This window comes from Alligator mississippiensis, chromosome 2 (genome assembly GCF_030867095.1).
Source record: "Alligator mississippiensis isolate rAllMis1 chromosome 2, rAllMis1, whole genome shotgun sequence".
Lineage (NCBI taxonomy): Eukaryota > Metazoa > Chordata > Crocodylia > Alligatoridae > Alligator > Alligator mississippiensis.
This window is the reverse complement of record NC_081825.1, coordinates 293,777,885-293,791,010: the sequence shown is the minus strand read 5'-3', so window position 1 is coordinate 293,791,010 and position 13,126 is coordinate 293,777,885. Positions and strand designations below refer to the sequence as shown.

At 42.9% G+C, this 13,126-nt stretch overlaps 1 protein-coding gene across 1 annotated transcript in view; it reads right to left on the bottom strand.

The window, feature by feature from the left end:
* The window catches only part of PELI2 (pellino E3 ubiquitin protein ligase family member 2), a 123,691-nt gene that overhangs the window by 71,211 nt on the left and 39,354 nt on the right, over positions 1-13,126 (bottom strand). The window contains exon 2 of the mRNA XM_059723345.1: positions 10,650-10,779. Coding sequence (XP_059579328.1) covers positions 10,650-10,779 — 130 coding nt within the window. The remainder of the gene's footprint in view (positions 1-10,649; positions 10,780-13,126) is intronic.

Genomic DNA, 13,126 nt, shown 5'->3' with positions numbered 1-13,126 from the left:
ATACAGCAGCATCTTAATGGCAAATGAATTCTACAGCCCAGCTCTCAAGCTCCTATCAGGGCTGGTTTGAATATGAGCTTCGCTGTCAACGTTAAGTAAAAGAAACTGTGAAGTTCTGGCCTCGCTGCTTCACGTAATTTTGTTCTCAAGTGTGCTTGAGGATGAAACAGCAGGTCTGCCTGCACGGTAAGTCAGCAGAGCAGACTGCGGTCACATGCAGGGATGTGCCAACTTCCTCCCTCCCTTCCTGTTGTGCAGGATTTTGATGCTGTTGCTACAGTGTCAAACAAACAAACTAAAAGAACTTTCCTCCTCTCATATGATCCCTTCCAAAGCTGGTCTTCATGCCTGTCACAGCCCCCAAATAATGGCTTATTACAATTTCAATTATAAGTAACATTTCTGAAGATGTTTCTATGCTTAAAGAGGAATGAGACAGAAGAGAAAAAAAAAAGGTAAAACAACGAAAGTTTTAAAAACTACGGGAAAACTTTCACAATACTAATTATTAATCAGTAAAATAAGTGAAGTTAAGACACTTCCCCAAACAGAGAACTAATTCAGAACATACTAGTGGCAACATTATATCAAGACTAGGGCTGCATCAGTAAAGATTTTCTCGGCCAATACTGACAGTCGATTATTCACCAGGCATATCAGACTATAACCAATCCGACAGCCGATTTACAGGAACAGAGCCAGGCAGCATAGAGAGCAGCTCCCTGCAGGTTAAGTCTGTGAAGGGGAAGGTACATGGGGGCAGATCAAAGCCCCCACAGTGAGGGAGGGAGTGGGGCAGAGATGGGGGATGCTGCCCAGCCAGGGTGGTGAACAGGACCCTGGGGCCAGGGCAGAGCCACAGATGGCTCGTCCAGGGAATCAGAATCCTGGAGCTTAAAAATGGTGATGGGGCCACTTGAACTAAAGCTCATCAAATGAGCTGTAGTTCAAGCTCCACCACCACCATTTTTAAGTGAGGGAAACACTTTTAGGAGCAAAGCTGAGCAGGACAAGGGCAGAGGTGGGTTGCCCGCCATGGGCTCAGGGCTCTCCACTCTGCTGTTTGCTCCGCATGTCCCTTGCCCACCTAGCTGCGAGAGGCATAACAACTCGCCGCTCCCACTGCTGTCAGATGGGCAGGGGACACGCAGCCAGCACACAGTTCCCAGGACAAAGGCGGCAGGGTGGAGAGCCCCAAGCCCACAGCAAATAGCCTGCCTCTGCCTCGTGCACAAATCTGGGGGGGGCACATGCCCCCCTGGGGGTGATCACAGTGACGGGGAGCCCCTGAACAAGCACCTCAGGGTCCCATTCACCACCCTGGTTGGGCAGCACCACCAGCCCCTGCCCTACTCCCTCCCTCACTGTGGGGACCTCAATCTACCCCCCATGACCCTTCCCCCCCCTCCCCCTGACTTACCTGCAAGGCGCTGCTCTCCACACTGCCCAACCACATTTCTGGCCATGTGCGTGCTGCAACTGTGCACACGCTCGCAGTGCCCAGGGGCCCAGCCAGAAGGTACATTATATTTAATTGGTAAGATTATCCACTACACAGACCAAAAAAGGCTGATAGCCAATAATGTTAATTTTCCTTTTATCCGTGCTGATCCAATATGGCATGGATATATCGGTGCATCTCTAACTAAAACATGGGATAGACCATAAAGACCTACCCCCTTTATGCCCCCATCCCCTTCTTGCACACCAATGTTTTGAAGCTGTTTCTTACCTAAACAAACCTGACACAGTATTCTGTATTATGCCACCCATCAACAACAGGAGCACCTTAAGTGACAGACCCAGCAAAGTTTATTCCCTCTGGGAAGAGGAATTTATGTGCAGTGTAGCCTCTTGCTTCGGTGGAGCGTTTACACTCCTACTAATCACCCAACAAAGCCAAGAGATTGTCAATTTGCCTAGAGGAGCTAATGTCACAAGACTAGATTTTAGTACTGATTTAACAGATGTTAATACATATAGGTATGGTACAAAAAAGATCCATTAGTAACACCTAAATCTATTTCCTAAAAAGTGAGACCTGCTATTAGCTAGCTGCAATTTGTTCAACTTCAAGCCAGCCTAAGAGGCATTGCAACTATTAGCTTGGAATTTGAAATGGTATGATAGAATGAGGAAGCAGACACGTTAGCGGTATGTCCCATTTAAGGCTGTAGAAAAAAAACCCCAAACCACATCACACCTTCAGTACAGGAAGATGGGGGGAAAATAGATGTTAGGAACAGACAGTTCAAGGTAGCTTCTTTCATTTCATGCAGTCCTCCAACAGTGCCTTCCATCCCCTATGACAGCCTACTTCAAATGCCTTCCATAGATAGAAAGAGAGAGATAGCCGTGTTAGTCTGAAATTAGGCAGAAGGCAGGGCAAGGCAGCCCCTCTGATAAACTCTTCCCGAGTTCCAGACTTTTATATAAAGTTAAAGGCTTATAGAGTGAATAAGCAAGTGTATCAAGTGCCACATTGCACTGTGTTCCAATGCTATGCAAGACGAGCCAAAAATTCCCTGGCTAGTCCTGAAAAAGAAGACTATTAGGAAGGTTAAAGAATCAAGGGAGCCTACAAATTTGCAACTGGCTTCCTATTTGTTGAACATTTCAGTATCTAGCCACCATATGTCTGTGCTCATCAGTGGACTACTCAGAGAAATCGTTACCTCCTGTCCAATTAAACCTTCCTGATAGTTTGTGAAGCTATCAAGTGCCGACTGACCCCAATTCTGACTACATAAGCTGCATCCAGAAGCATTTAGAATGGAAGTCTCCTTGAGAATAAGCACATTTTAAGATAAATAAGAACATTTAGTTCTTCCTTGCCTATCCCTATCAATAACACGTCAGTCACTCATGCCAGAATCAGAAGAGGAAAGTGCTGCCAACACTATCTTCCTGATCTATACAGATGGAAGGAACAGCTTTGGATAAATTGTCATGGGAAGTCCCATGCTTGCTCATCTTCCTTTGTCATTCAAGTAAAGAGTGTTATCACCAACCCTAGCAATTACTTGCACCTCTGCATTTTGCAATATTCTACAGCAACCTGAAATTTGCTTAGGTCTGCAGGAACCTAGTGTGTGACTGTATCTGGTGCTGTTATGGTGAAGTAGAAACCAACCCTGCAGGTAGAGCTTGACCAGGAATCAGAAAGACCCTCTCCACCCAACTTGAAATACCAACTTCAAGCCAAGGGAAGATGTTCTTTTCCCTACTGCAAGCCAACAAAAATGAATCTTCAGTACCAAGCAAGCCAGACCACATGTCTGTAAAGAGGCATTTAATACTTTTCTTTTTGTTTTCCCAACAATTTAGCAACTCAAGAATGCTTAAATGAAAGCAAACACAGATTCTTCTGGCACTGTCAAGACACAATATTTAATCATCAATAAAAAGGGGTAGCCACGCTTTAACAAGCATCTCTTGTCCATTAATTCACATTACACTTGCGACTTCACAATGGCCTACTTTGGAAGAGATTCAGTTGCTCAGTAATTACCTGCTGCTAGCTCAGAACTCATGCGCACTCTCCCATGGACTGTTCTTGGTTTAGCTCTGTACCATTGCCAGTTCCTGCAATTTTATCATGAGTCTCATGCTTAGCATTTTTCTCAAAGCCACCATTCTTGCAATCACACAGATGCCCTAGAAGCTTTAACAGGCCTCTTGACTGCAAAGCAAGAGGCTTAAATAGGTGATCTTTAGATATTAAAACCAGAAGGCAATTAAAACGAAGCCCAAATTTATAAGATCCCATCATTTTGAGGCCTGACTCATACTTTTTTTTTTTAATCTTGAGCTGGCAGCAAAGCAACTGCCAACCACGTGTTTCCAGCCCTTTGCAGACCCTCCCCTCCACTCCCCTTCCAGGGATTCTGTAGAGGGGCATGATTCCAACAAGCGCTGTGAAACCAGAATTAAAACACCTGCTGCCAAGGGCATACAAGGGCCCTCTGGGAATGAATCCTGACTCACTGTCATTCAGTGCAAGAGATAAAGCTCTCTCTCACACACAGTGCCAAGACTTACAGGTATGGAAGCAATCTATGCGACAGAAGAGTTAACTGGACATTTGCAATAATAGGAAAGCCTGAACCAGACTGTTAATGTGACAACCTGCTGAACCAGCACAGGGAGGGAGACTGGGCTAGACAAGAGGAAGGATGCTAGACTGTCACCAGCATCCAACCTGCTGCAAAGATTAGTAGAAATTGTTGGAAAAATAGTGTGAGCAGAGTTGTAAATGTACGACTAAACTAAATTTATAAAACCTTCAGGCATAACATTTTCACCCATACATTCCTCTCCCCTCCCGAATTATCTAAATAACAATTACACCGCTTGGTTTCATGAACCCACAATTATCAGGCAATGCTTTAGAACAATGGTGCTCAGCCTTCTTGCCCAGCAGCCGGATCAGCAGTGCCTGGTCCGTCTGCAGGCTGGATCCAGTCGGTGGTCCCAATCCAGCCCCCTGGGTGGGCATGGCAGGCACTATCTGGCCACATGCAAGGGGACCAGCTGGCCTCCATGCAGCTCCCTGGGGGGAGGGGGCTATTCAACCAGGCCCAGCAGGTAGAGGGTGGCTGTATTAATGGCCACTTCCCTGCTGCCAAATTTCCTGACCCATAGGGAACCCCACAGGCCAAATGTGAGCGCTCCACGGGCAACATTTAGCCCGAGGGTCAGGTTGAGCACCCTTACTTTATAACAGCCAATGAATGCTGATGTATAAGCCTCCAAATCTGACATTTCAAATTCATATCTGGAAGATTTGTGCAAGCAAGCAAGCATGACTACTCTGACTATTAGTTGACCCATGTTTCAGATCCAATGTAGCTTCCATTTGCATATAGCTAAAAAAAAAAGTCACAAAATTTGGAATTCTTTCAGCAAGTTTTTGCTATTTTCATTATTAGCAATAAGAGAACATCTTAAGTCCCACCAAGGTCAATTATGACCTTCAGAAGGCTGAAGTTGGTCTCAATCTGCTTCCTAGGGGGAAGGCATCCATAGATTATATCCCTCAGCCTTTTATACTATTCAAAGAAACATCATCCCCTGCGGCCCTGCAAGATGAAATAGTCCCACAAGATCACGTTCAGGTTTCACTAATAGCGACAAAAGGAGAAAGCTTCCTTTAGCTTGTTTTATAACCTCTGAAGTTTATGCTTAAAAGCTGCCAGTCTAGTGATACTTCACACTCCCCGTTAAAATCAAAGTTATTTGAACATTCACGCTGAAACAATTAGCAATAAAATAGCATAAGAGCTCTCTCACAAGTTACCTTTATGCAATATTGATAGCTTCATGCCCACTAGAAATGGATCTCTCAAATGGATGCTCTTTGCTTTGCAGAACATGGTATGGTAGAAAACTACCTGATGAACGCCTAAGGCCTCAAATCAGCAGACCAGATGTTGAGTTTCATGTGTTAGATATTACTGGGGTTTGTACATAACCAGTCTCACCATGTGTCACAATATGCAAAAGCATGCGATGGATGAGCACTACGTTCTGTTGGAAATACTGAGGTTCATTTGTTGTCCGTGACTGTTGTTGGCGTGGCCCATCACTCTGAAGCCACACCAGCAAGGAGTGATCTTTTTTGGTTTGCTTGTTTTTTGCAAAAAAGGTTCAATTAAGGCCACTAGCAGGAAGTGCGAAAGCAAAAGAAGCATCTGCCTCAACTGGAACCTATCAATTTTGCAGTGTCCATGCAAAGGAGCAAACAACAAGAATGAAAGTTTTATAACCAGGAAGTTAAAAGCGGGGGGAAGAAATCTGCTTCTTTACATTCTGTACAGTGAAAAGTACCATTTAGACTTTCATGGCTGAAAAGAGAATTATGCTGAAAGAGCCAGAGTATAACAAAAAACTTAATGTTAAGCTGTAAGTTATTTGCAGGAACAAAGGAAGGCCCCTCTCTTCTTTATTCCAGGTTCCTGGAACCATTTACAATGAGCTGTGCACAAACCTTCTTAGCAGAAATTGATTTAGTTTCAGGTTTCTTAGGTGTCAGAAAGCCCTATCAAAAGGTTTAAAATTTAAAAAGGTCTTTTTGCATATCTGAGGCAGCACTAGCTGAAATCCACTGCATCACTGCTCTCTGGCATACATCCATAAGCCTTGCCTTACACAGCAAGATAAGTACACAAAAGATCTCTTATAAAGGTTCAGAGAAAGTGCAAAAGAATAATTTCAACCTGACGTATCTACCTGAATCCAACATTTCAAGAGAGTAAGCGGTTTTAATTACCAACTCACACTTCCCTTATCATCTTCGTAAAAGCACTGACTGCATTGTGTACATTTTATCCACATTACAATAAATGTAATGTGGATGAAAGTTATTATGTTAGCTAACCAGATGCCTTGGGGTGCTTGGCAGGTGGTTAAATATTGTGAAACCCAGATGTTAGAAGATACCATATCTGAAGTCTAGGTTTTGTTTTGCTTCCTCCACTATGAAAACTGCATGCACATCTCCAAAATCCACTGCATTATAACATTTATAGCCAATATGGACCAAATATTAACAGCATATACAAAAAAGCCCCACACAGGACCTTAAGTTTTGAAGGTGACTTGAACAGGTAGTCTGAACAAAAAAGGTTTGCTGGGCAAGAAAGATTTTTTTTTGGTATGGACAACTGTTACAGTATATGATGTTGTATAGCAGCATAATCCTTTTGCTTACTATATGTTGCATAAAGCATTCATTAAATCACTAATTTACTGTAGTGCCTATTTATGGATGTTGTGAGTTGCTATAAAGCAACCAACAATCACATGCCTGGCAGAGCACAGTGAAATAAAACGTACTGCACTTACAGCGACTTAAAAGGTCTGGGCCCTCCCCACTTCTGCCATTGCTTTCCCCGTAACAGGTAGGAGGGGTGGGGGGGGGAACAAATTTGAAAGGATGACCCCCAATAATTTAGATCCTATGCCTGGAAAATTATAACTGGGAAGTGGGGGGTAATCATCCTAAAGATATGGAGCTGCCTTAGACTTGGGTAAACACAGCATATACATTGCACATGTATGTATATTTATAAATACGTACTGTATATTTATATGTATTCATTCAGTCAGTCAGTCAGTCAGTCAGTCATTCACCTGCTTCGTTTAAGAGCAAACTGGATTCTGCCTTGCTCGCCGTCTAGCCTGGAGGTAACAGCATGCCAAATGGTGGGAGATCTGCATTTGCCAAATGACAGCAGCCGCCTATATAGCTGGAAAAGCCAATCTCGAAGATTTTGCTCAGACTTTTATTTAGCTGATGTCTTCTGCTCTCCTGCACCCCAACCTTGTGATCAGGGAAGGAACCAGGTATGATTTATGGTCCTTGAGGGTGTGGATGTTCATCACCTCTTTGTCAACCCTCCTTCTCTGGGGGAAATGTGTTTCACATTCCCCTCCCCGCTACCATTCACAGTTCTCATCTCCCTTCCTCAACCACTTTATGAAGTGGTGATTTTTCAGCTTCTCAATCAGGTCCTGCATCTTGACCCTCCCATTCTTAGTGCTCCTCATCCTAGCTTTAGGAAAGTATATAATGCCATTCTGGATGCTCAGGCAAGTCTTCGTCGTGTGTGCTGTGCATCTTAAGGCAACAGGTACTCAGAATGGGGCTGCTGTTCAGGAAGTCATCAGGGATGAGATCTTTAAAAAAGAAACCCCACCTGTGACTTCATCTCTGTTTGGCTTAGTGACTGGAGAACAGCTTAGTACCTTCTTCTGCCTCTTCCCCCAGTTCACTTCTATTCATGAAATGTGGGGTTTGTCAGTAGGTTTACCTAGCTCTGCCTCATGCCCTTCCACAATGAGGAAGTGGATGAATTTGAATCTCTGGAAGAAAAAAAAAAAAAGAAAAGCAGGAAACAGCTGTGTATTTCTTGCTCCTGCCTATATCCCAGTTTTGACTGTCATCCTAGGAACAGGGACCAAAACAGGATCAGGTGTGGGCGAAACTGTCCCGCTGCTCCTGTTTCCAGGAGAAGCATGGGGTAAGGGTGGGGAGCAGGGATGGACCAGAAAGAGCTGCACTGCTAGAGGCAGCTTTGCTGCCAGCTGTATGCTCCTTCAGGAGCGCTAATACCAGGGGAGTGCCTGCATGTGGTACAGCCTTTCCCAAGCTGGCTTTGCAACACAGGGCAGTTTCATTGCAGTTGCACAGCCCTTCCCAGCAGCAGAACCCAGCTGAGAAGCACTCAGGTAAGCCAAGGCAGCACTAATAGCAGTTCTCAGCCTGAGGTTTCCCTGCATTAAAAAAAACCCACCAAAAATAAAAAGGGGTAGTGGGATGCCTTGACCCTGAAAAGGTTAAGAACTACTTCCCTAAGGGCTCAAAAAAAGCACCCACATTTATTTAATGGTTGAAGGCAACTCTGAATCCTTGAGTTTTGCAAAACTGCAGCCAGCTAACCAAATGGTTCTTTTCAGCCCTTGTTCTACGTCTTCTTAAAGATCCAGTCACGTAACTTGACTATAAATGGTTGTTTTCCTTACAGCATTTCTCCAAATGAAAAGCAGATTGACAAAAGCACCATTATCTCTTCTTGGAGCCGTATCTTCTGCCGAATCATTTGGTAAATACGTAGTTTGGGGATCAGAACTCGTGGTACAGGTGATATCTTTTATTAGACCGCCTAGATATTTGCAAAAAAGGTCTTTATTTGCAAGCTATTTTTTTTTAAGTTTGTGGATTCATTTTACTCCCCATGTCTTACCCATCTTCCATTCTACAAACCAAATATTAAAACAGTTTAAGGCTTCTAAAAGCAAGCTGAAGAGCTGTTAAAGTAATTGGACAGCTCTTATCTTCAATGTTTCAGCTACTGGACCCTTTTCAACAAAAAGTTGCTTTTTTCTTCTTAAGCCAAATACACATCAGGCCTCTAGTATGCTGACTGTCCTTTTCTATTCATATTCACCATTTGCCATTAAGTTTTCTTCATTTCTATTAATGATCTCAGATTTATTTTTAGCTCACATTTGCACAACGGGCATTCCTCTTCCCATGTCTAGCATTTAGTGTACTGATATATTCTCCTGACATTGGTTCTTCGGTACACAGTATCACTGTGTTTTCTTTACGTCAATTTTATTGCCTTTCTTTTGTTGTATATATGCATGTTCTATAATAACTGAAGAAAAAGAGCAAATCTACATACATGGGGGGGAGGAGGGGGCAAAATCACCCTATACACTGGAAATCCAGATGGTAATATTTACCTTTGTCAGGAAATTCCCTCACTCCTAAAAAATAGCTCACTAAAATAATGTTCTGTAGCAAGACTGCAGGTTTTCCTTCTCTCTCTGTTTTTTTAGATTATCTTTTCAAGATAAGCTTGAATCAGTCCAAGATAAGCATCTCATTGAAATTTCAGGTTTCCACCCCTAGTACACTCCCCCCAGTTTCTTTTCCATGATTTTTTTCAGACTGGAGTCTGTGCATGTGTTTTTATACAGTACATCACACTTACAGTCATGTACCAACATAAGAGTTTCACCTACTTGTAATATGCTCAGATAAGCTATGAAGAACTCCCCCATTTTTTTCCAAAATACTTAATCTGAAATCAGGTATCCAGGTTGTAGCCATATTGGTCTAGAGGAAAAAGCAATCAGGACTCATAGTAGAGGTGAGAGCTTTTATTAGACCAACTAGATTTTTGCAAAAAAGTTCTTTAATTGCAAGCTTTTGGGCACAAATGCCCTTCATCATGCCTGATGAAGGGCGTTTAAAAGCAACTTAAAATGTCTAAAATAATGAAGTTGCTTTAATAAAAATCTTTAACCAAAATCTATGGCGCACAGTCGGTGTTTGGACAAACTCTTACATGACTTGACAAATATATTATCTAGATCTCAAATCAAAGTCCACTGTCAAAAACTGATAGCTACCTTTGCCCATATTTTAGGATCTCAGTAACTATATATAACGATGTGTAGAAAAGAAGCGTCTCACCCAGATTGTACAGGAAGTACCATATTCAACTAAAACAGAACACCATTCTTTAGCAAGTTACCATCTCTTCGACCAGGAGCTTCAATTTACTTCCCTATCATGACTGGGTTAGGGGAAGGGAGGGTACATACACACAGACAACCCATGGGACACTTTGTGCATGTTATACAACCACAGATTTATGAATTACTATAATCCCAGGGAGATCAACATTGTTTTGCTCAACAGAATGCTAATTTTCTTCCTGAAAAGGTGTTAACTGAAGTGCAAGCAACAGCTTAACCATCAACATGTTAAAAGTTACCTCTGGCTATGCAGCAAAAATACGTTCTGCGCTCTAGATATTAGAGCCACATTTTATTCTATACCTCAAATAGCAAAATAATAATAATAATAATTGTCCTACCAATAAGCCATTGTATGGAAGCCATAGGATCAGATATTAAAATTCTTTTCAAAGGCAGCTTTCAAGTTTTAATCAGAGCAAGTATCACCAGAAAGAGGAGACAATGAAGATTTCTCATCAGGCTCTTTCACTGATTCTGAACACCAAGAACAACCGAAATGGCAATGAAGCACAAAAAAGGGGGGCAAGTACACTACTAATATTGTATCTTCAGTCAAGATGTCAGGAGGAGAAAGCTCTCCAACAGCCACATACCTTGGATGCTTGGGGTGTAGAAATCACATGAACAGTACTAGGTTTGACTCCATTAGCCTTGGGTCGTTTGTAGAGAGCAAATCTGCTTTTCCTACGTCCTCTGTCACCATTAGGCAGGGAGCCATTGTACCTACAAACAAAACAAAAAGTTAGCCTGGGAAAGAGCAAGAGAAAGCAGCAAAAATGCTCATAAAACTGTCACAGCATATCATAAAGATCATACAGCAGGAAGAATCATGCCCTGAAACAAAAAGAAAACCAATCTATGCAGGTTCGTTTTCTAAAGAGTTTCAACAAGAGTTGATTCGAGTTGACAATTATGCAGTACTTAGCAAGTTCCTTATCAATCTTTTCAATATCAATACTTACCTAACACTAAGAAAGGGCAGCAATTGATTACACCACCTCTAAGAAGGTTGGTTGTAGGAACTAGAGTAGTTGTTCTTAACAGGGACACCACAGCCCCACTGGATACCATGAGATCCAGGAGCATAAAAAGGCTGAGAACCACTGAAGTAGGGAAACGCTGTCTGACCTCTACAATGAAACAATTATCTGGTTTTCCAACCAATTCGAGTTTTTCTGTGCTCAGGGTACAATTTATCATTTCTGAACATTGCAAATATTGGAATCTTTAAAAGCAGGTGTTTCTCCCTTCTTCCATGAGCCATCAAGAGATAGCTGTGTGTTAAGCAGGATCTGTAAGTGACTTCAGATCACAAGTCTCATTAGAAACGGATGCAATCTGTTCTCTGAAGTCAGGGCTTTTCATAAGCTCCTAACAAGCACTGAGAACAAGGATGTCAAAGAGCCATTCTGCAGGCCAGCTCTGACTCAAAGAGGTCCTTCACCTGGCCCATGGAGCCCCTGGAAGGGCCAGGAATTTGGTGGTGAGGTTGGGAAGGGGTAGGGCCTGCCACCAGACTCCCATGTACAAAGCCCTGCTGGGGACGAGTAAGCCATGTTAACCCTCATGCCGCTGCTGCTCGCTCCATGCCACTGTGCCCAGATCCAGCTCAGGAGGAAGAATCTGTTTTTTTCATGCCCTACATGGCTTACAGAGGATTTCCCTGGAAAGCGCAAGCTTCAAGTTTCCCCCATCTTCCCCGAAACCTCTGGTGAAGAACCGTTTTCTTATTGCAGTCCTGGCACACACTGCAACGTGCTTGCGAGTTCCCATAAGTGCTTTATAAATGCGTCTCCCAAGGTTGTCTGTGCAAGTGACAGATGCTGTCCCACATGCCATCCCTTCTTGCTCATGCAGATTTCATACCTACTCATCTTGACAAATTACTAAAGTAGTTCAATTTACAAATTTGAATAGAAAATTGTCTCATTTTCTGCAGTCAGGGACATTCATTCTCTACAGCTTCACTTTCCAAGGACAGCCTGCTAGCATAATAAGGAAGACAAGGAAGGAGGGAGATGGAAGGAGAGCTGGAAGTTGACTAGTATCCTTAGAAAAGCTAAAAAGTACAAAATTCCGGAGACCCTTGAAAACTAATTTATACAAATGATTTAAGTGGTCCAGTCCCCATCCCCTACCCCCCCCAAGAGGCTAAATCATTTCAACTGAGCCTCATGGGAAGGCAGCAGTCACTCCACAGATCAGGTTACAACCAAGTCTTTTATAACAAGGCTCACTGGAAAGTAGATGTACTTTCCCAGTCAGAGCCTTAGTTTAGGCAACAGATGGATAATGCAAGGAATAAGTAAGCGCGTGTAGAAAATCAGGCAGCTGCCTTATTCTCTGCTTTAATTGATTTAGCTCTCAAAAGGCGCATAGTAAGTGAGGCAGGAAGGTTGGTCGCATGGTTAAGGATGCTAAATGGTGCCCTGGAGAACTGGCTCTACCCCTGCCTCTGCCATCAAATTCCTACGTAGCACTGGGCAAGTTGCATAAAAAAAACAAAACTTCACAGGGGTTCACTGTCTTATTGCTGGGTACCCCACTCGAGACAGCTGGGGCCTGCTTTGCAGCAGTGCATAAATGCAAGTGAAGTCACAGGAACTTTTAAACTCCTCTAAACGTTTAATCTAAAAGCTAGATCCCTACAAGTTGGTGGGCCCTTTTCAGTTGAACTCCAGTTTAACTCGGTTCCTTCTACTAGTATATAAAAAAAAGGGTAATACCACCTTACCACAAAGAAGTGGTATGAAAAGGATTTATTAGGGTTTGTAAAATACTTGTACATTAGGTTTATGATCAGCTCAGGAATTAAACTGACAGAACTGAATTAATCCATAACATGTGATGAAGTACAGGCAACCCCTGCTCTTAATTGGTTCCTGAAAAACCGAGTGTTAAGCAAAACCAAAAGTATCTGACAACCCAAGATGGCAACTGCAAGTGTTTTTAATGATCTAAGACAGCGACCAGGAGCATTATAACAAAACTCGCAGAGTGCTAAGTGGAACCAGGTATCAATTTCAAATGAGCATTATGGCCAGATAGTGCTAAGCAAAACAGCGTTAAG